General features: G+C 38.4%; 1 protein-coding gene across 1 annotated transcript in view; it reads left to right on the top strand.

Annotated features, from left to right (window-relative positions):
- Positions 1-23070, top strand: part of LOC134528797 (zinc metalloproteinase nas-13-like) — a 66636-nt gene that overhangs the window by 2216 nt on the left and 41350 nt on the right. Inside the window, exon 2 of the mRNA XM_063362462.1 lies at positions 12230-12443. Within this exon, the coding sequence (XP_063218532.1) occupies positions 12278-12443 (166 nt within the window). The 5' untranslated portion in view covers positions 12230-12277. The remainder of the gene's footprint in view (positions 1-12229; positions 12444-23070) is intronic.

The raw sequence follows: 23070 nt of genomic DNA, 5'->3' as shown, positions 1-23070 counted from the left end.
TCATATATATAAACAAATTAACCAGTAATATTTTGATCTAATTTTCTTCCGAGCGGCTTAACTATAGTCGTTAATAAAATCAAGCTAGAATAGCTGATAAAAATATAAACAAACATCCGCCATATTGGTATGTGAAAATAAAAAAAATGGGAGAAAAAACTGCTTCACGTGTGATGGCTAATGCTCCATCTGTATCCTTTCATAATCTCTGGTTTAATTGAAATGATTCATTTTTAACACTACACTAAAGTTACGCGAATTTACAGCAATTAACTTTATGATTATACATTTATTTCGTAGTTACGATCGAAATGTGCACATGTTTGTTGAAACTTCCTTGTAAACATATTTTAATATTAATTTTTTATTCAAATTATTAATACAATTCAAATGTTGAATTATTTAAAAATTAATGATTTAAAAAAACTTAAATTACTTAAATGTTATATAAATATAACCCACAAAACTTATTTTCAAAGGATGAAGTTTCTTTAACTCGAAGTACGCAAGAAGTACAAACATTCGTATACTCGCATACTTGAATACTTCACTTCCAGTTCGTACAGTGCTTGTGATGTCACTTTCGTGGACAAAAACGTATAAGTGTATATACTTAGGCGAATTCGGACACGCCCTAAGTCACTGGCGAAATCCGCTACATGTCACATCCGCCATGCTTACCACACGTTGTAGGGCCTATATTTAACCCGAGCAATCTTGTTATTCTTAATGTGTTTAATTGGTAGCGATTAACAACATGTTTGACCTTTTAAACGGTGAACTAAATGGGAGATGGATTGGGTATCAACTTCCATACCAAACCAAACCTGTCTGGAAAAAGATTATCACATTTACTGTTCCGAGTATCGGCTTACGTTGTTAGAGACCCCGTGTTTAAAAGCACAGACCCCTAGGCCACGGAATAAGATGTATGTATAGGATCGAAACGTAAAGTGCACAGCAGTAGTGGAAACAGTCACATCATGTTGATAAATTTACGTCTTTGCATGTACACCATTCAAAACAAGTTCTGTAGCACTTGGATATCTGTTCAAGCATGTGACCAGCAGTTCACTGCAATCAATTAATAAATACACACATTTAAAACACCAAAAAACACAGTTTACTGTACGAACCTAACCAAGACAAAGACAGAAATCTGTCAAGCGTATGTATCATGATTGCAAGATAAATAAGACAATTGGGCGGTGCAAAGTTTTTTTTGGTAGTGTAGAAAACATGAAGCTGGATTTATTAAAATATATGAATCAATACTGGGCACAAATATGTGTGTAATATTAGAAATATCTGTCATTTGTCTTGAACGACCTAGAATCATAATGAAACCAGCTTGTACAAAAAGTATAAATCGCAGATGTTAGCAAGGTCCTACAAATAAATTTGGCTGTTCTGGAATTGTCAACCAAAAATATAATTAAAACCCATATGCTGTCTGGCATAAATCAAACGTAAGTAGTATAAGCAAACACGAAACACCACACGCTAAGTCTGAATCAATGGTTTAACGGTGAATATCAGAGTATTGAAATTAACTGACAATTTTTCTCATGTGTTGCTGCTGTCTAAATCGGTGGGCTGCAGTGTAAATCTTTGCATAACGAGTAGAATCCACAGGAAAATACGTGAAAGCTACTGTTAAATCAGAACCATTGGTAAGGTTTCACAATTTTTCTCCTTATTTTCCGCAGTTTCACGCATATATCGAAAATTTAAATTTCATCGGAAGCTAGTGCAACACCAAGCAGCCATATAAACATGACCGTGTCACCTCTTAGATGTTTCAAACAAAGCAATATCCGATCCCGTATATAAGGAGTAGGCAAGGTTAGTCTGCGATGGTTCGCAGTTGCCTCCCGCCACCGGAGTAGGGGGGGAGGAGGGAGGCGCAACACCTAGTGCTGGGTCAGGGACAGACGTTTCTACAACCCAGGAGATAAACCCAGGACATCCGTCTCACTAGCCAGGAGTTATACCATTTAGTTAACAGAAATAGTAGTGTAAAGCAGAGAAGTATGGGACAGTGTCCGTTAATGATCGGCCACCATATTGGATTACGGTCACATTTGACTTTCAAAAATTCTATAGAAATCTTAACATTCAATTATTACGAGGGAAAATCTCTCGTTCTGAGAGAAAATTTCTTGTTTTATTTCACAAAAATATCGGTGGATTTAAATTTCTAAAAGTGGACTATATTTAAAAAAAAAATGCAAGCCACTGAGGTGGGACCCTGACCTTTGGATTTATCCACAACTTAAATTGGTCACCTCGAGTATTCCGGACCTCAGACTGATTAATATATAATAAATGATAAAATTAAATCTCTACTGCCTGTTATCATACCATGGACATATAACAATCATTATTTTAACAAGTGATTTTCTGATGACTTTTGGAATTTCTCCCGATTTTCTAGGCCAGAAAATACGAATTTCCAAGATCGCGGTCACATAGGCTTATTATAGGCTCGTAGATGAGGAACTTAAGGTGCATTCACGATTTTGATCATAATTTATTAAAATAAGTGGTTTTTACATAGAATAAACATTTTTTCATCAGTCAAGGATCGAACCCTGTACAGAATCGATCAAATCAATCATTATATTATTGAGTAAAGTTTTTGAAGATTTTTGGAGTTTTTACCGAACTTCAAGCTAAAAAATTAAAGATTTTCAAGATGGTGACCAAGACGGCGACAAGATGATGAGCGTACTGGCAATAAATAATACTGCGCTCTAGTGGGTAAAAATTAAACTAATATGGTTTCAGCACCTTTTAGCAGATAACGTGTGTACTACATGGCACTAGCGCTCCTTGTGTCGATTACTGAAAACAAGATGGTGGCAGTGCTCTCCAGCAGGCGATGTGTGTTAACTAGCGCTGCTGGTAACAAGTATTTAAAATAAAAAATGGCGACAACATCCTCTAAGATGATGATATTATTCCTTCAAATTCAAAAAATTTACAATTCCGAATATGTGTGTAGGTTTTTTTTTTAATATAGGCCTACCTTATTTCATTTTCAGTCCGGTATATCTCTCGATGGCCTTGCGGTTAAAGGCGCATGTTTTCAAACCTAGAGGTCAGAGCTGTCATGGTTCGAAACACAGTGCTTACAATGTGTTTTGCATAAAAAATTAATTTAATATGTCGATAATGACCACAACAACATTGGTAGGTAATGGAAAATCGACCTTATGTTCACGACACAGTGATACTGACGCTCTATAGAAACAAACACCAGAAACAAAGATGGCCGAATCCAAGATGGCGGCCGGGGTGTCAAAGGCCAAGGTCATCCAAAATGGTCCCCGTGATATCTCAGTTGTTCGGTCATTGACCCCATCCACATCTACGTACCAGCACCAGTTTCCGGACCTATCAGGATATACTACTATTTCACATTCGATAAGAAAGGCCCAAAATTTATATGAGAAAGATGTTCTCAGGAAACAAGAAAACCTGTCCAATATGAATGAAAAAGTAAGCAGCCTAAATTTACACAAAGAACTGAAAGTGCTGGCAGAAAAAAGTGCACGTAGAGACCACACCAATGACATCAAGCACGGAAAAAATGTAACCATAGTCTCTTGTGTGAATGCAATTGGTGTAATAATTCCTCTGATGATTTTATTCAAAGGTAAACGAATGAGGGAGGAATTTGCTGACGATATGCTGGTAGGTTCAGTTAGCAACATGACTATGTCATAAAATACAAAATCAGTTTTGGAAACAGTTATACCATGTTATCTACATTTAGACTATTCTTCGCGCTTCAATAAACCATAATAACTTCTATAAGAGCTACATAACAAAAAATCGCATGTCATTCATTTTACCATGCTGCAATAAATTGGGGATGAACCCAAGATAAGTATGTAATTGAAATAATGTTAAATAATTGATTTAATTTCTAAGAGGGATCTCAATTGCGAACCTTAACGAATTACCGTGAATAACAGTATGGACAGTTGATAAACCATTAAACATATACAAGTTTTCAGCTTCTACGCGAACAGTCATCTGGGAGGGCAAAGCCTCTCGTTTATAATATTCATATTATCTTAAAACATACTAGACTTCATGAGTACTCAAATTAACATGTGGATACACTGGTTTCGATGGCTTGGCGTAAACTATTAGATTCAAACCGACATTTTTAAGGGCTTCACTATCTCTTAAAATTATTCCTCGTAAATCCATTCTAGAATAAGCAGTAATTAAACTCTCTACTCACATGTCTCCATTTCAACTCATGTTATTATACCATGATTAAAACTGTGTTAAGTAGTCTGTGGCAATTTGTCTTACAATTTTTGTATTCTAAATAATTTTTACCTCATGATTATGTACTATTATTACATTATTGGTGATTAACTATTTGTATATGATTTATTTTTGGCTATGCCACTTCTGAAACCAAAATGTAACGATTTATGTGGGGAAACTGGGTTCGTAAGGGAACACCCAATTAAGATTTATTAAAGTTTAATTTATTACTAATATTTACATTAGTAATAAATAATCGTACTTAAAATGTCCGATCACCATCCACTGGCACTTAAAAATGTTTGTTAGCAAGTCACACAATTTCTGTCAAGTTCCACAGTTCGCACTTCTCACTGAAGCTATGCTCAACAGTGAATCGCCTCTTACCTCACGCCTGTCCACACACACAGTCTCGCGCCACTTAGTCTGACTCTCTAGATTCCGTCTCTCCGCGTCACGCCACTCTCGAAGGAGTCTCTCATCATCTTCGCCGATGTCGCACTTCCCTTCACTCGCGGAACTCTCGGAACTCTCGGAACACGCTCGGAACTCGCGGAACTCCCGCGGAGGCCGGCTTCGCTGCTTAAATACTTGTGACGCCCTTCTCGAACCGACGAGAGGGGACCTGACGAGTCGCGTCATCTCGGGCCGACCCGACGCTCATAATATTAGAATGGCGATGCTTATTCACGCCACTCCACGCGGCGGCCTTGGTAAGCCCGGAATTCTCAGGCTGCTAAAAGTGATATTAGCCCGAGGTGGACGATGCTTGGTTTGAGGAGGGGGGAGAGGGGTAGCGAGAACCCTTGCAATCCGGCCAGGCACGCGTAGCATGCCTTACTTCAATGGATGGCGCGTGATGTCAGAGGCCGCCGTGCGTGGCCGCCAGCCCGCTCCGAACCTGGTGTGCATCGCTGTCTTGTCTGCGTTCGTAACAATACACATAACAAACTTAAAAGTATGTCGTCCTTATCTAGCAGCTTTAACTCCTTCATTCTGAAAATTGGGAGAAAACTAAATCGAATATTTTTCCTTACCTGGCGGTACTTTTTCGTCTGCTATTCAACATATCTGGCACTGAGTAAATTCAGTTTTATGAGCTGGCTTTCATAATACCAAATTGTAATCATTCACTCGTTTGTCTGCCCATCATTGCGCTGACCTAGGAAGTACGACACCTTGCCGCCTTGCTGGGGTGGTGTGGTGATGAGCTGGGCACCAACTAGCAGGGCCAAGGAAGATGTGTGCTAGTACACATTGAGACTCTGGGCTCTCAGGCGTGACGTCGCCACGTAGCCACAAAGTGGAAGGTGGAGGCACAAACAAAAATACCCCAGGGTGTAAGCCCCCCAGAATGCTATGCTAATGTTGATGGAATCAAAGAGGTGGTTCGGGCGAAATGCAGTTCCATTGAATTTGGGCACTCGTACAGATGCTACTCTCGTACATGGCCTGTCCCGGTCCTGGAGCAGACGACTGTTACATCAAATATTTGTTTACGCTTTATGCCGATGTTTCACTATCAGACGTGAAGGCTATATGATGCGTTTCCTCGCTACGTAGTAATAAGTTGGCATAAAAAAATCCTGAAAAACAAATTGCGATATGTGGTACGAGAAGACAAAGGATATTGTCCGCGTGACTGTTGGTTGACACATTACACTGGTGTGCATGCTCACGAGATTATATTACACTATAAAATGATAACGTGCCATGATATGTGCCTGCGAAATGTGACTATGCGCTTCACAAACCCTGACATACAACTACCACTATAAACGTCTGAAATCCGAAGGCTATTAGGTCCAAACGACCACAAGGGTCGGGCGAAGAAAGGAGCCCCAAAAGTCCATGGACCTAACTAAAACACTGATCGCCGAACCGGTGGCCCTGTGCAGACGAAGCTTTGAAAAGTCTTGCGACACTTTGATAGTGACGACCGGGTCGCGTACTGTGACTGGGAAAACGACTTACGTAAGGCAATAAAAACTCCCGCATGTGGTACGAATAGATTATGTTAAATGGCTGACGAGTTCGGGCCAGCCAAGGGACTAGCCCCAGATGCTGAAAACTAAAGGTTAAAAAAGAGAAACTTATTGTTGCTGTGGAGGCCAGAGAACACAAAGGATGAGGGACTTCATGGTGCGATACGCGTCTAGCCCCGTTGGCGGTTGATGAAATGAGGTGACCCCGAATGGCCACTGACCACTAGGGATCCCTTCCAGCAAAGTAGGCGAGGCCATGACCTTGAGCTAAATCAAACCATATCAAAATACCTTATTAATTATGCATTGATTTTCAATGAAAAAACATTGCATATTATATAATGCACTGAATTAAGCAAACATGTTTAAAACAAAAAGAACCTGATTGTTTGTCGCGCGGCGTCCGTTCGCCTCGCAGCATTAGGTTGCACTCAAGCGGCATTGAGTGTGTTCGTTGCACACGCACAGCCGCATACACGCCCCAGCGAGGCGACGATCGGCCATAACAGCCTGTGCGAGCAGAGAGAGCACCAACGAGGGTCGCCATTACAAAGGTTCAAACATAGAGGCTCTGGTTTTCTACACATGTAGTTATGTGTTTCAAATTACAGGAAATCCAGACGAATTGTTCTGTAAAATTTGTACCCCTATGCTTTTTCAAAAGTACTCCAAACATAATAACTTGTAACTGGGAATACTTGCTTGTCTTGGCTGTTGCGACACAAAACTATGTGTCCATAACATGTATCCTGCAAACAAAATTAAGCTCTTGTATAACTTATAAAATCAGTGGTCTACTTCAGGACTGACTTCTTTTCAAGTAATTCAAATCAATCAAATCATTTACGTCGTTGTCATACACATTTTCAGGTCGCTTACTTACGGTGGATGGAACTCATTTCTGGCAAATTATTCTACAAATTAAAAAAAACCTTCTTATGCTTTCTTGATTGCCGGTATTCTGGTTCTGCTTTACCTTGGACATCATCTTGGTTCAGTAACTGAGCACCAATTCTTAGTGGATCTCACCTTAATTTCTGACGGCAGGCTTGTCAATCTCGGTACCAAGTAGTCTTGAGGAGAACAGGACATGAGGAGAGTCATTGAACTCTGGTTCATTACGATACAGACCAAACACATAAACAACACGTATGAACACGTAGCTGGACAGAAACAAGCGGAACGCATGAAACGCGTTTGGTAGCTTAATCACGGAAGACATGGAACCAACACGGCGAGACAGGATATATCGCGGTAGACTGGAACACGACTGGTATGAACGAGACACGAAGCAAAACGATAAAACCACGAAACACACACATGACAAACACTTGCAGGCTGATAAGGGACGAGAGTTCAAGAACTCACGGTAACTTTATACAGACTGCTCACATAGTCGGGACAACTTCACACGAGGCGAGAACATGTCTAGCGAATCATTCCGACGTACAGAGTTCTTCGAAAAACGAACGCAAACACCTTACTACTGATTTATTCTTCAGTCAGTACTGTGACAAGAAACGATCCAATTCAGCCATAACAAATGACAAGGACACCACATGAGTAAACTCTTGAAGGAAGGTGATGGGGAAGGGATGGTGGATGAGGTTGGTGGGAGGTCAGGACCGTAGTGGGCGGAATTTGGATCTCTGGACCTTCACACATATCGATTATGGATTTGCCTAAGTCTGGGGAATCATTGGCTATACTAAAAAAACAGTCCATGCTTGTTCGGTTCCATACATGTGCTATTTATTTCCTCTGCACGGATCGCTTCTTTAAAGCTTCGGTCGCTGTATTCTCTCACTCTCTCTAGCATCGAACTGGAGACCTCCAGCCTGTGTGACCCGAGTGCAGTACATCCTGAAACTATTGGGTTTGCAACCCGTTTTACACGCTGATAACTATATTTCTACAATGAAAGTATATCTTACGCTCTTCTTGGTACAGCTATCATTACTCTCGCGCTTGCTAAAACATATCTCTCTCTGCACACGTCCAACTGCAGGCCTTAACATTGAGGAAGTTCGCGATCTCTCGCCGTTCGACCACGCGGGGCGCCTACAAGTCGGTGCAAGTCAGCGATTCCTCACAATGGCAAGTGTAGGTGCTGAAATGTACAACATGCCTCTAGCAATGGAAGGCCAGGGCGGTGAACTTTAAGCTGATGATGCGAACACACTTCCTCACTCGTCGCCATCCAGTATTAATTCCTTAAACACGCTATTTTATGAGATTAAAATTAATCTGGCAAATTGGTAAATTTGTAATCAAGCGAATTTTGTTTGATACAAAATACGAAAAAACGAATTTTCGCAATATTCTTCATTTTTGTATGCAAAATCGGTTTGCAAGACCGTTTCGTCTGCCAAATCGGCCAGGAGCCTACGCTCACAGCTTGAATGAGGGTAGATTAGTTGGGTATGCTACAGCGACGGAACTTTGGCTTGGAAACTAACCGGATTGAGGCAACGTCCACAAAATTTCCTTTTCGTGAAAAACACACCCCAGATTCGAACTCCTTTCGTCTTAATTTAAAACGGTTTGACCACTATACTGCCTTTACATTCATATAAGAAAATGTTAATTATCTAAGCATGCACCCAAGCACCTTTTTGTATACGAATAGTATTCCAACTCTTATTATAGCTATAAGGTTGTAACGCGCCTAAGGCGCCCGTTGAAAAATGATGAATTCAACAAACACTAAGTCTGTGCTTTTAGCCGATAAAATTTTTGCAGCAAGAAATTAAGTGACCTTCAGAAGAAGAATATAATAGAAAAATTTAAAAGAGCGTATCTACAAAATAGCAAATCGGCCAAAATTAACTTTCGGGTATACAACCATTTATATATACATAAAATACAAAATAACCTATGTTTTTTATAGTAAAACTAGCTGCCCGACCCGGCTTCGTACGGCTATACTAATGGAAAAAAATTAAGCCACATCTCCCATTTACAGTAATGGTAAATAAAAAAAATTCAGTGAAAATTTATTACAATGCTGTATAATGTACCATTGAGAAAATGAATAGGTAGCACCGATGTTTTCCCGACTCGTGCACGCAACGTACAACTGATGTACCCGTACTTCGCTACGGCAGTCTACAGGCAGATCACTCTTGCGCCGCTCATTATACATGCCCCTCCTTGTGGGTACGCCACTGCCACGCGATGCCCGTTGCCATGGTGACGCAGAAGGCATGAACAATGCAAAATCCTGTTCTCATGCAGACAAAGTACCCACTGTTGCCTGGTTTTAACCACCCATGGGATCTAATTTTCGGAAAATGTCATCCTGCGTAACATAACGAACATTACTGTGAAGTTTCAAGTCTGTAAAATATATATACTTGAAAAAAAAGGGCAATAAAAAACAAATTAAACACGGAGAGGGGAAAAAAACAATAGTTTAGGTTTGCGATTTAAAGTGATAAAAAGTATTTAAATACTAATTGAACTCTTATGCGGGTACTGATTGCTTCGTTGTTAATATCACACGGGTGTTTTTTACTTGTATGGGAAAATTAAGAATGATAAGGCATCTAGTGCGTGGCAACAATGTTAATAGGCAATAGGAAATAAAATTCTAGCGCCTGCGGCATTGTCAACACACACTTCGTACGTGTACTACATGTTGTATCTAACCCCCTCCAACGCATTTGATTCTAAATTGGACTTTTAGTAAGGATCCCCAATGTTATTGATAATATAACATAGCCTATAGCCTTCCTAGATAAATGTACCTTCCAACACTGAAAGAATTTTTCAAATCGGACCAGTGGTTTCTGAGATTAGCGCGTTTAAACAAACAAACAAACAAACAAACAAACTCTTCAGCTTTATAATATTAGTATAGATTACTAACCATAATTATATATGCACATTAAAAAAATAAAAGCAAAGATTTTAGAAAGGTCATAAGTTCAACATTCAAATTTAACGAAAAGATTCCCAGTGACTCAAACTTAAAATTACAATAAAGGAAAATTTTTTGTCTTTTTCATTTAGAGCTAAACTTTGTGAGATATAGCCTAAGTCTTTTTAGTAATTAAAGGCATAGTTATTCGTAAGGCCCCTAATGCGCCCATTGAAAAATTCAGAATATAAGAAACACATAATTTAATAATTAAGGCGTGCTCAACTTACAGTATGTAGCTGTATTTAAAATGTTACTCTTATATTATACTTCTATTTTCTGTTTTATACACATCTCTATGGAGTAGGCTAATATGTGTATTTGATGATACGCTTGTGACAGACAGTGAGACAATGAGACAGTGAGTCAGTGATGAGCGTAGCTATATATAATATTAATATAATTTCTACTAAAAAATATTATTAAATTTATATAAATTATCGAGATAAATTTTAATTATTAATTTAAATCAATAAACACACAGAATTTAAATAATAATTTAATAATTTTTAATTTTTAATGTAAATAAATAATACATACGTGAACATAACCTCGTTAATATAAATACACTTGAAAAAATTATAAACACAATTTGTATCACTAATATGCACAATAAATAAATGTTTTTTAATTATATGGACCAGTATTCACTATCATTCACTGCAATAGGTGTATGATTTAAAAGTACATATAATTTTTATTTTTATGAAGCCTTTTTTCATCCTATCAATTATTCTTTGCATGCTGCGCGCGCATCGTATAAATGCACTGTCATTATTTTTTCATAACGCGTCTAAAGAGGTTTAACATAACCTCACTTATGTATAATTTGTATGAAGCCTGTTTTCATCCTGTCAATTTTTTTTTTGCAAGCTGCGCGCACTTCATAAAAATTCACACCCATCATTTTTCCATAACGCGCCCAAAGAAGTGTAGCTAACTTCAAAAAACATTTCATTAAATTTGAATTTAATATTTAATTCCTTAAGTAATTTTAATTAGCTGTAAGGCGCCTAAGAAACCCATTGAAATATGATGAATATAACAAACACTTTAATTTAATACACACGAAATATTTGTTAAAAATTAAATTTATTTTAATATATTGCAAGCGCATTAATCGTCTCTGGTGATTCAATAATCTACCTTGTTGTTTATTGATTCAATTTACACTTTCACTTGACTTCCAACCTTTGATCGTGACAAAGCCACATACAGTTGATCGTGTGGAGATATATTGAACAATAAAATATGTATTTCATATTTCAATGCATATAAAGGTCATACCAACAAAAAAGGAAGGACCATTAATCTACCTTATGGCAATAATCATTCAAACACAGATCGACATAAGGGAAGATAACGTGCATACATATGAAAATATAGTGGTAATGTATAGGGGAAGATAATGGTCAACACATAATAATTCGCACACAGAATAATGCAAATAAACTAACACACAGAATCACACATATTAGATACCTACTTAACTCACCGATGATGTGCAGGAAAATGGCTTACCCAACACCAAGATGTAGACAAAATATTATCTTTGCGCCACGGACTCGGCAGCAATGCTAGGAGGAACAGTTTAGCAAAGAGCAATGAAAATGTTACAGTGTAAGCGCATGAAAACAGAATTGCGCCACGGGCTCGGTCGCAATGCCAGGAAGTACAGGTTAGCCAAGAGCAATAAAAATTATATAGCCTACAGCGTTACGCGATCATTAGGTCAGTAATAAGCGTAACTATATATATATATATATATATATATATGATTCCTTTCGTAATAAGGCGAGGAGAATATCTATACCGAAAACATTTTCGGTATTATTTATTTTTGGATAAGTCATGATCTGATACCACCTAGCAGGATTTAAAGATAGTTTTGTTCTATTAAAATATTATAACCCCCTCCCCCTCTAAAAAAATGTCCAAAACTTGTGATGAAGCGAAAATAACAAACATGTAAACTAAATGGCAAAACCTATGACAAACATGTGACCTGTGACACATGTTTACTTTCCAATAGGATATAGGTGGTGAAAATTGAGCCGCATTTTCAACTCCTGGATACATTATGACGAAGCACGCACTCGCAGGAATTGTGATTCTCTGCTTAGTTGCGTATCCTGCGTACTCCTTGGAAGATGTGGACGATTTATTTGACTCAAGCGAGAATCTGCTAGAAACATATTTCTCTCACTTGGGCGAATCCATCTTCGGCATTCCAGACTTATCAACAGGTAAGAAAATTAATGCTTTAGCTTATTTGTATCATAAATTGTAATTAATGAACAGTTTATCACTGGTAATGATAGAGGACTTATAATTAGATGCTATAAGACAATAATTTTGATGAGAAGAATAATTTAGTCAGTTTTGGAGCATGAGTCGGAGTGCAGGTACTTGGTAGCTTGGTACAGTACACAAGCTTTGTCTTTCTAGTTGGCTGGGAACAAAATTGACATTAAAATTGTTTAGTTCATTTTGTTTGAATTTGTTTCAGGCCAATTTTTTTGTTTTAAGTTTTTATGTTTTTAATATTAAAAATAATTTTTCTTTTACTTCAGTTATAATTTTGGGGTGTTAATTGTTTGTTTTATTCATGTAGTTTCCTGACTAAAATTATACTTTTCTAATTTGTGCTTTTTATGAATATACCCTACTTGGTTTTAACCCTCTGTATTGTTAGTTTCACAATTACTTTCTTCTAGGATCATTGTTTGCTTACTAGTTTATTTAATTTAGTCTTGAGGTTTTATGGTTTTATGTGTTTCAGGTATTCTGTTTTTGTTGTTGGAGATGCCCATTGTAAGTTTAATGGCATTTAGACGCATTCGGAAATAACATGTTATAAAACTAAATTAATACAGCTAAAATCATTTCATTAGGAACGACTTTGTTTGAAAACAGACGTGTCTTTAGTTTATAAATATACCTTACATCAATTGACTTGCAGATTTAAATGCTGTAGCCCTGCATGGATGTTTATATAGCTCTGGGTTATAACTCACTCAACATGATATTGCTATTATTTACAAAGTCCTTCCAGTAGTAGAATGGATAATAATGTTATTAAAGAAGGGTAATAATGCTCATACTGAACCACTGCCTAAATTCAGCCACAGCTTTTACGCAAGTATAAGTGCAATGGCATGTAATTTGTGCTCCAAGGCTAGAAGCTAGTCTGGCGAGGAAATATGCACCAGTAGTATAGAAATGTATGTCCAGGAACGGGATTAAGGCAGATGAGCTGAGAATCCGACCGCCATCATAAAATGTGATGTCATGTTGGCCATCTTGGATAACATTACCCATGACCTTTGACATTGGCCTTGACACAGTATGCTATCTTAGATGACCTTTACCCGGGCAGCCATATTGGATTCCGTCATCTTGGAGTCTAGAACTTTCAGCCATTTTGGATTCTGCCATTTAAAAATATGAATTCATGCCCACCATCTTGTTTTCGCCTGCTGGATTTCGCCATCTTAGATAACACAATGTGCGCCATCTTTTTTTCTACTGTTTTTATCCTAAAGTGTTCCAGCTTTGATATGTCTCATGCACGTAAGGTCGATGTCCCATTACCTACCAGTGTTGTTGTGACACTTATGGACATATTAACTTTAATTTTTATACAAAATACATCTGAAGCTAGGTGATTCAAACCATGACAGGGTGGACCTGTGGTATGGAAAACATACGCCTTTGACCACTCGTTCATCGTGACATGTACCAATCTAGGAATTAAATTAAAAATATATATAAATAAAACATATTCGGAATTGTATTTTTTAATATGACGTAATAATTGCATCACTTGTAGGATGCCTAGCCGCCATATTTATTTTAAATAATTGTTGCTAGAAGTGCTTGTGTCGCATGTTGTGCACTTCGTCTTCTAGAGTGCGCTGCCGACTTCTTTGTATAATTTATACCCTCTAGAGTGCAATGGTGTCAATCGCCAGATTGTCAGCTGGCGTAGCATCCACCATCTTGTCGGTCATTCAGCTGCCATAGTGAAAATTTTTAATTATTTACCAAAAAATCGGAAACAATTCCCAAAATCATAAAAAAATTACATTTTAACATATGAACTGTTTCGTTCAAACAATTACTGCCCTTTGTTCGATACTTGGTCGATGCCAAAAGATTAATTTTGGCTCAAAAATATTTATTTGAATTTAATATCACTTCAATTTATTATTTTACCATAAAAGTCTAAGTCTAAGTTTAAATAAATAAAACAACACATTTGCACCAACATTATTCATTACACAAATTCTACTCTACTATGTATACAAACAAAATACAGTATCTCCATACTTGTCTGCAATTCCACATGATTGTGTAAACTTTCCTTTATATGTTTTTATATATATTTTCAAATTATCTCTTCGTGACAGTGGTTTATGACATCTGTTTCCCTTGTGCCCCACTATACCTGGGATTCTGTGACATAGTATTCATGATGCTTAAAATTGCTGCAATGTATGGAAGTCTTATTACAGTATATGCGACAGTAGCCAATTGGAGGTGATGTTAGCATAAGAGTATTGGTAGATGTCGAATCAATAGGCGTTAAGGTCGTTACTGGAAATGCTGCTGAAGAAACTGTATATGTTGAATTTTCCTGTAATGTTGATATGGTAGGTAATGCTGGAGCTGCTACCTCAGAGATGACAGCATCTTAAAATGTAGCTGCCATAATGATACTTATTAAAGATGGAGGTGATGTTACAGTTTTTGATGTAAGTGATAGGCCTGGCTGGGCCGAAGAAACTTCAATTGCTGATTGTACAGGTGTCACCAAGGTTTTGTCGTTGATGCTACTGCAGCCATTGGAAATGTTTAGTCTTTATAAAGGATTAACACCTATAATAACTGTCAAAGTCTGGCCTCGCTCTTTCACAGTCAAAGAAAATCTGTTAGTCACACCCACGGTAAGCCATTTACCTATATTTCCATGACCGAAAGTCAGAGACATTGTGGAGTCAATCAATTTTCAGTTTGTATCGATACAGTATTTTGAATGACTGCCAAATAGTTGCGACGTCGAGACATAAAAGTACACCTTTCGCATTGTGACAAATTTAACAACCTGTTCAAAGGACAGTTCTAGTCTTAATGATGTCCAGCATAGTATACTATCATAAAGGTTCTTCCGCAGAATTCCCAAACAGTTTCTTGCTTGCACTTAACTGGCCCCGTGCATATTTTACTATGTTGATTTAAGCTTTATTGGTATACAAATTGTTTACTACACTTTTGGCATTTATATAGTCTTTATTATACATTATATTATACATTTCTCCCGCTTGCAGGCACGTCCCGGGTTTGTAATATTAATTCCCTTCATGACTAAAATCGCATAGAGCAGCTTCTGGCGTGCAAGCTCTATTTCTCAGAGACCCGCTGAGACTAGCGAATCTCGGCACGAACGAGGATCCCGTGGACCCCCGTTTCCAGCCTGGTTGCGTTTTCTGTCCCCCCCCCCTTCTCCCCCACAGCTACCCACCTTGATTCTAAGAATTTAGCCCAGGATCATTGCCCTGACGTGAACTCGCCAAGGCGATGGCCTACTCCAAGGACATTCGCCCTTGCCCTACAGAGCCCTCCACGACACCTAGTGACAAAAAAAGTAACTTCGGCCCTGGTCGCCAGCGTGCAGAGCCCACACCCGTGACTCCTGGCGGCGATTCAGCTCACCTCCTCCGTTAGTTCCTATTTAGGCCACCAGAATACATCTCCGCGGCGACATAAGACCCTACGCTTCCTCCTCGCGGCCTGTAGAAGTCGATTGTTTGTTGCTTTCTGTGCCCGCCGGTAGAGAGAGCGGCAGTCGCTCTTCGGCGCAAACAACTGAAGTCGTGCTTACGACCACTCGTTCACCTCCAGAGGTTTTCGGCCTAGAACCGAACCTTCCCCCTCCTTTCCCCCAGGGCCTTAGCGCCCGTTTTAATTAGGAGCGTTGTCCGACGACTTACGACTTTGACATTGGCTACTAACCGTGCTGCAGGTCGGGCAGAACTTCTCGCCGTCTCTTGTCACGGCTACGACGGAATCATCTTCAGTTAAAGATTAAATCATCGGTGTTTAGGGATGTGATCCCAGAATCTAATGTAGCAGTAGCCGGTTAGTAGTTGTATTTAGGCAACGAATAATGTTTTAGTTTACATTTTATTAATTTCTGTATCTTCCTAAATCATGGTTTATTCCGCGTCATCCGCGGTATTTTCGGTCCGCGCCATTTGGATGTCGGCGCGAGACATCTCCTGAGCCCTGGAGCTTACACCCTGTTTGACAGGGTCCAAGTGTTGGGGGACGTATTTGCTCCCAGTATGCCATTCGGGACCTCGAGCTCCGAGTCCCCTTAAGAAGAGAATTTTTCCCAGCCCGATGTCATACTTTGAAGACCCGGGTGATATTAGAAATATATTTTCCCCTTACATATAATGAACTAAATTAATTAAATGCATACCAGCGAACAGGGACTTAAGAACTTAATCGACGAGAATATGTAAAATCAATGAGACTATTATCTATGTAACCAGTGAAAGAATCTAATATGGTGGAATATTTCAATTTTTTTTTGTTTCTGTGATGATGTGTAATTAATATAATATAACGTGTTATTAATAATATCGGGCCGGCCCTCCTACTTGTTACGTGTTCATATATTTTATTGTAAAACCAAAAAAAAAAAAAAAGGAAAAACAGATTTAATTTACCATTCTAAATAAACCCAGGAAACCTATAGACCAATCTACCTATATTGTGATTTATTTGTTTCATATTCACCTATATCCTTTTAAACGATCCACTAGCTCACAAGTTGCTTGTGTACAGGGAGTTCCAAATTGTCTTGTACTCCACCTCGTGCCATCTCTGGTCAATAACTTTATTTTTCTTAATATTTTGCCCAGCAGTTTCCAAGGTTATTTGTTTAATTAATTTAAAATAATTTAATTTTGAGGCACGAGGGGCGTCACAACTTTCACATTAGAACTTTACCTTGACCTTTAAATTTTGCAAAATTGACACAAAAATGACTCAAAGTTCTTCAAAATTGGTCAAAAATTCGTTTAAAAAAACCGCCAAAATGTCCAGGTTTTTAGGGAAAAAAATTCTGCAAAAAATCTAAAAAAAAAAATTACCTTCTTAGAGGAAACAATTCCTGTTTTAAGAAAAAATTTCCCGTTTATAGTCCCAAAAATGTCAACGAATTGAAATGTCCTCAAAGAGGCTTAAATTCAGAATCTACAAGCCGCCATAAGCCGCTGAGGTCATTATCTTAACAATTAGAATTCCATGGCCACTATTTTGAAATGTTACATAACCGTTGGAATTTTCTTTTCGGCCACAATCTTAAAAATCCGTAATTATCATCAAATTTTAATGGGGACAAATTTTAAAATAATAAAAATTTCAATCAAAAACATTTTGGCATCTTGGATTATGATGTCGCGGCTACCATCTTAAAAATCCGTAATTATTTGGCTAGAAAAACAGGAAAAAATTATGATTTATAAAAAAAATTAATTAATCATATTTTAAAGAAATTTTAATTTTAAAAAAACATTTAATATCATGAAGTCTTCAGTTCGAACATGGCAAAAATAAAAATGGAGACCGATTCTTCCTTCACGGATGCCACCAGCAAGAGTAGTATATAATAGTATTTCCTAGATCAGGATGCAGGTAGTGGATTGAAGATTGTCGACCGCCATCTTGGATTTGTGACGTCACGGCGGCAAAAATTCCTCAAAATTCCTCAAAAATGACTCAAAATGACTCAAAATTTCCCGTTATAAGAAAAAAATTCCCGTTTTCGAGGGAAAAATTCCCGTTTCGAGGGAAAATTTCCCGATTTAGTCCTTAAAAATCCCAACGGCTAGAAATGTCCTGATAGAGGCTTAAGCATCCTTAACTCAAGCATCAGTTAAGCCTCTATCAGGATGTGACCTTGACCTTTGACCTTGACCCCGACGGCCATCTTGGATCCACCATCTTGGATGACGTCATTTCGTTTTCTCGAACATTCCGGCATTGTGTTATCGGCCATTTTGAATTATGACGTCACCGTTGCAATTTCCGTTACGGTCGCCATCTTTAAATTTATTATCCGATTTTAATGAAAAAAAAATTAAAAATTATAAAAAAAATTAAATAATACAATTTTTTATAAAATATTTAAAAAACAAACATTTACAACACGGAGCTCGGAGTCCTCGGTACAAAACCGACGAATGCAAAAAAATAAAAATGGCGACCGATCCTTCCCCCGCGGTGGCTGCAGGCATACTGACTCCCTCCACTTTTTTTTTCAAAGCATATTTATATCGTCAGGTAGTATGACATCATGTCCGCCATCTTGTCTTCATCCACTGGAGACCACCATCTTGTTTTCGTCTGCTAGAGTGTGCCGATATCATGTAGTATAATTATCTGGTCACCACACCTTTGACCTTGACCTTGAACTTTGACCTTGACCTTGAAATTTGACCTTGACCTTGAACTTTGACCTTGACCTTGAAATTTGACCTTGAACTTGAACTTTGACCTTGACCTTGAACTTTGACCTTGACCTTGAAATTTGACCTTGACCTTGAAATTTGACCTTAACCTTGAAATTTGACCTTGACCTTGAAATTTGACCTTGACCTAGAAATTTGACTTTGACCTTGAAATTTTACTTTGTCCTTGAAATTTGACTTTGTCCTTGATGTCCATCACGGATCCATCATTTTATGTTCAGTACATGCTACCAGGAGCGACCACCTGCTGGAGTACACCATCTTGTGCGTGTACTCGTATTACCATCATGCTAGTTTTATTCTAACATGCTACAGTGCAGTAATCATTTATTATTACTGAGGTACCCACCATCTTGAAATTTGACCGCCATCTTGAAATCATGTAATTATTTAGCTAGAAATGCGGGAAAAATTCCAATAGTCTCCGAAAAAATCATTTATTAATTTACAAATCGAATCGATGGATCCCTGTCCACGGTTCGATTCTTGACCAGAGACAGTTGTAACTAATTATTAAATAAATGTTAGGTTCTGTTTTCCATTACCTTTCGCGGAGTTTATTAATCATTCACTCTACGAAAATCAACTCAAGTCAATATACCGGACCAACGAATTAAATCAGTGCCGATTAGCCTATTATGAAAGTCTAATTTTTCAATAATCTGAATAACATATAAGCCGTTCATGTACAAAGCCACACATATAGATCAATTGCCTTCAGTCCATGAGACCGAGTCATGTCATTATCAGACGTATAGGCTAGTCGTTTCAGGACCACATGACCTTCGTAATCCATCGTGACATTTTTATACATTCTAAAGGACCAAGTAACCTTGTAAAATATTTTAGTAACACCAAGAGGTGATAAACTAGTAAATATTCAATCACTACATTTTGTACTACGCGCAATCAACAAAAAAGGAAGCACCAACAACGAAAAGGCAGCACCACCAACGAAAAGGCAGCACATTTGGAAGCACCGACAACGAAAAGGCAGCACATTTGGAAGCACCGACTACGAAAAGGCAGCACATTTGGAAGCACCGACTACGAAAAGGCAGCACATTTGGAAGCACCGACAACGAAAAGGCAGCACATTTGGAAGCACCGACAACGAAAAGGCAGCACATTTGGAAGCACCGACAACGAAAAGGCAGCACATTTGGAAGCACCGACAACGAAAAGGCAGCACATTTGGAAGCACCGACAACGAAAAGGCAGCACATTTGGAAGCACCGACTACGAAAAGGCAGCACATTTGGAAGCACCGTCATCGAAAAGGCAGCACATTTGGAAGCACCGACAACGAAAAGGCAGCACATTTGGAAGCACCGACAACGAAAAGGCAGCACATTTGGAAGCACCGACAACGAAAAGGCAGCACATTTGGAAGCACCGACTACGAAAAGGCAGCACATTTGGAAGCACCGACAACGAAAAGGCAGCACATTTGGAAGCACCGTCATCGAAAAGGCAGCACATTTGGAAGCACCGACAACGAAAAGGCAGCACATTTGGAAGCACCGACAACGAAAAGGCAGCACATTTGGAAGCACCGACAACGAAAAGGCAGCACATTTGGAAGCACCGACTACGAAAAGGCAGCACATTTGGAAGCACCGTAATCGAAAAGGCAGCACATTTGGAAGCACCGACAACGAAAAGGCAGCACATTTGGAAGCACCAACAACGTAAAGGCAGCACATTTGGAAGCACCGACAACGAAAAGGCAGCACATTTGGAAGCACCGACAACGAAAAGGCAGCACATTTGGAAGCACCGACAACGAAAAGGCAGCACATTTGGAAGCACCGACAACGAAAAGGCAGCACATTTGGAAGCACCGACAACGAAAAGGCAGCACATTTGGAAGCACCGACAACAAAAAGGCAGCACATTTGGAAGCACCGACAACGAAAAGGCAGCACATTTGGAAGCACCGACAACGAAAAGGCAGCACATTTGGAAGCACCGACAACGAAAAGGCAGCACATTTGGAAGCACCGACAACGAAAAGGCAGCACATTTGGAAGCACCGACAACGAAAAGGCAGCACATTTAAAAGCACCGTCATCGAAAAGGCAGCACATTTGGAAGCACCGACAACGAAAAGGCAGCACATTTGGAAGCACCGTCATCGAAAAGGCAGCACATTTGGAAGCACCGACAACGAAAAGGCAGCACATTTGGAAGCACCGACAACGAAAAGGCAGCACATTTGGAAGCACCGCCAACGAAAAGGCAGCACATTTTGGATGCATCATCGAATAAGGAAGCACATTTGGAAGCTCCATCAACTAAAAAAGGCAAAAAGGAAGCACAAGTTACGAGATCTAAGTCTTAGTAAGAAATCATAATACAAGAAATAAAAACATTACATTCTTATAATTTAAATTATTTATTTTATTGCTTTACATTATACAAATGCAAGTAAAACAAGTCAATATTGTATGTAGCCAGCATTCCTCAGTTCCTTGAGTATGAAGGATATTTCTTTGATGCACGAATAGTTTCCTGCACAAAGCGAACCATGTAGTAGTCTTAGCCGGTCAACCAATATGTTTGGATCTTTCCATGATGTGTAATCATTCTCTTCTACCACCATCTTCCTTGCACCTTTATAATAAATATTATGATCTCTGGTGTCTTCCGTTTTACCACCAACCTCAGGGTAACTTTCATGTTTGAGACGGTGATCATCACAAGCTTGATCAGATTTATTTAATATATCACGTCGTTTCCATCGTTTCGGTCTCAGGACACCGCCACATTCTTCGATCTGGGCAGCTTTAGGTGCTTCATCATAGTCTATGTCTTTGTCAACAGCCTCAGAGTCACTGTAACAATCACCGTAGAAGGAATCGTCTTCACCCAATTTACCGTAATAATTCGATGTTGATGATGTTGAAGTGTCTTCATCGTCTTCGTGCTTCCTTTTTAGGAGTCCATCATTTTTACAAAGTAGGAAAGATCTACTTGAATTCGGCTGGAATATATTCTCACTTTTCACGTTAAGGATTCTTCCATTGTCTTCATTCTTCCGTAAATCATCAACCTTCTTCAATTTAAGTTCTTTGTCGAGATCGGAAGAGCCAAGAAAATTATTGTCGTAATGCAGATCACTCTTCCTTAGGCTAGTAGATTCATCGTTGTCCTCTAGCTTGTACGCAGGCTTGGCGCTACAAGTTCTGCCATGTCTTTTTAGGCTCTCTCCGTGTAAACGACTTGCTACATCGAACACAACTTATCATATTGCGCAGTGGATTTTTAACACAGTCATTCTTCTCGTGTTGTCTTTTATTCTTTCTCAAGATAAACTCTTTACTGCAAAACTTACACCTATGTTCTTTCGAAACAGCGTCAGATCCCAAATCGGAATTCATATTAGTTACTGAGACTAATGCCAGATACCAATTGAGTGTTTTAAATTAGATTCAATACTTAAATAGAAATTTTTTCATATTTCATCAGCGAGAATTAATATATCTCATGCAAAAGTACTTTATGCATGTAGTTCTGCTTTTCAACAACAGATATCGCCACATGTTGCTTGCAGATAAATAATATTTAGTTATTTTATGCGGGCTGCGGGATGCTCACTAACGATCGCAAAAGAAGGATGGCTTCGTTAGACTCCAAGGAAAAGGAAGTTCGTCTTGCATGTTGGTGCTCCACAGATGTCTCATGGCGTAATATTAATTTGACTGAGTAATGATATTTGTTAATTCCACCTGATAAAAATATTGCAAGTTTTGATTTAGTAGCAGAAATTATCGAATTAAATGTAACTCCAAATAAAATGACATGTCTCATTAGAACAAAAAAAAATCCATGCAGAGAGCGGTTTCTCAGAATAGTCAGAAACACTTGAAGAAACCACAGGAATGATTGCAAGAACACGGGAAAAACCATCAAAATATTGTCAAGAATAATCAGGAGCACACTGAGAAAACCACTATAATATTAACAATAATAATCGGAAGCACACGGAGAAAACCATCATAATATTGGCAAGAAAAATCAGGAGCACACGAAGAAAACCGCCACAAGTTTTCTTTGATATCATTAAAATACAAAAAAAAATTAATAAAAAATAAAAACGAAAAAAAATTTAAACATTCTGCTAGCTTGTGAACTTCTCATTGTTGAGCAAAGATAGAGTTCTAGTACAAGCCAGAATGTTTGAATTTTTTTCGTTTTTATTTTTATTAATTTTTTTTGTATTTTAATGATATCAAAGAAAATTTGTGGCGGTTTTCTTCGTGTGCCCCTGTTTATTCTTGCCAATATTATGATGGTTTTCTCCGTGTGCTTCCGATTATTATTGTTA

The sequence above is a fragment of the Bacillus rossius genome, chromosome 2, assembly GCF_032445375.1.
Source record: "Bacillus rossius redtenbacheri isolate Brsri chromosome 2, Brsri_v3, whole genome shotgun sequence".
NCBI lineage: Eukaryota > Metazoa > Arthropoda > Insecta > Phasmatodea > Bacillidae > Bacillus > Bacillus rossius.
This window is presented reverse-complemented; position numbering and strand designations above follow the sequence as displayed.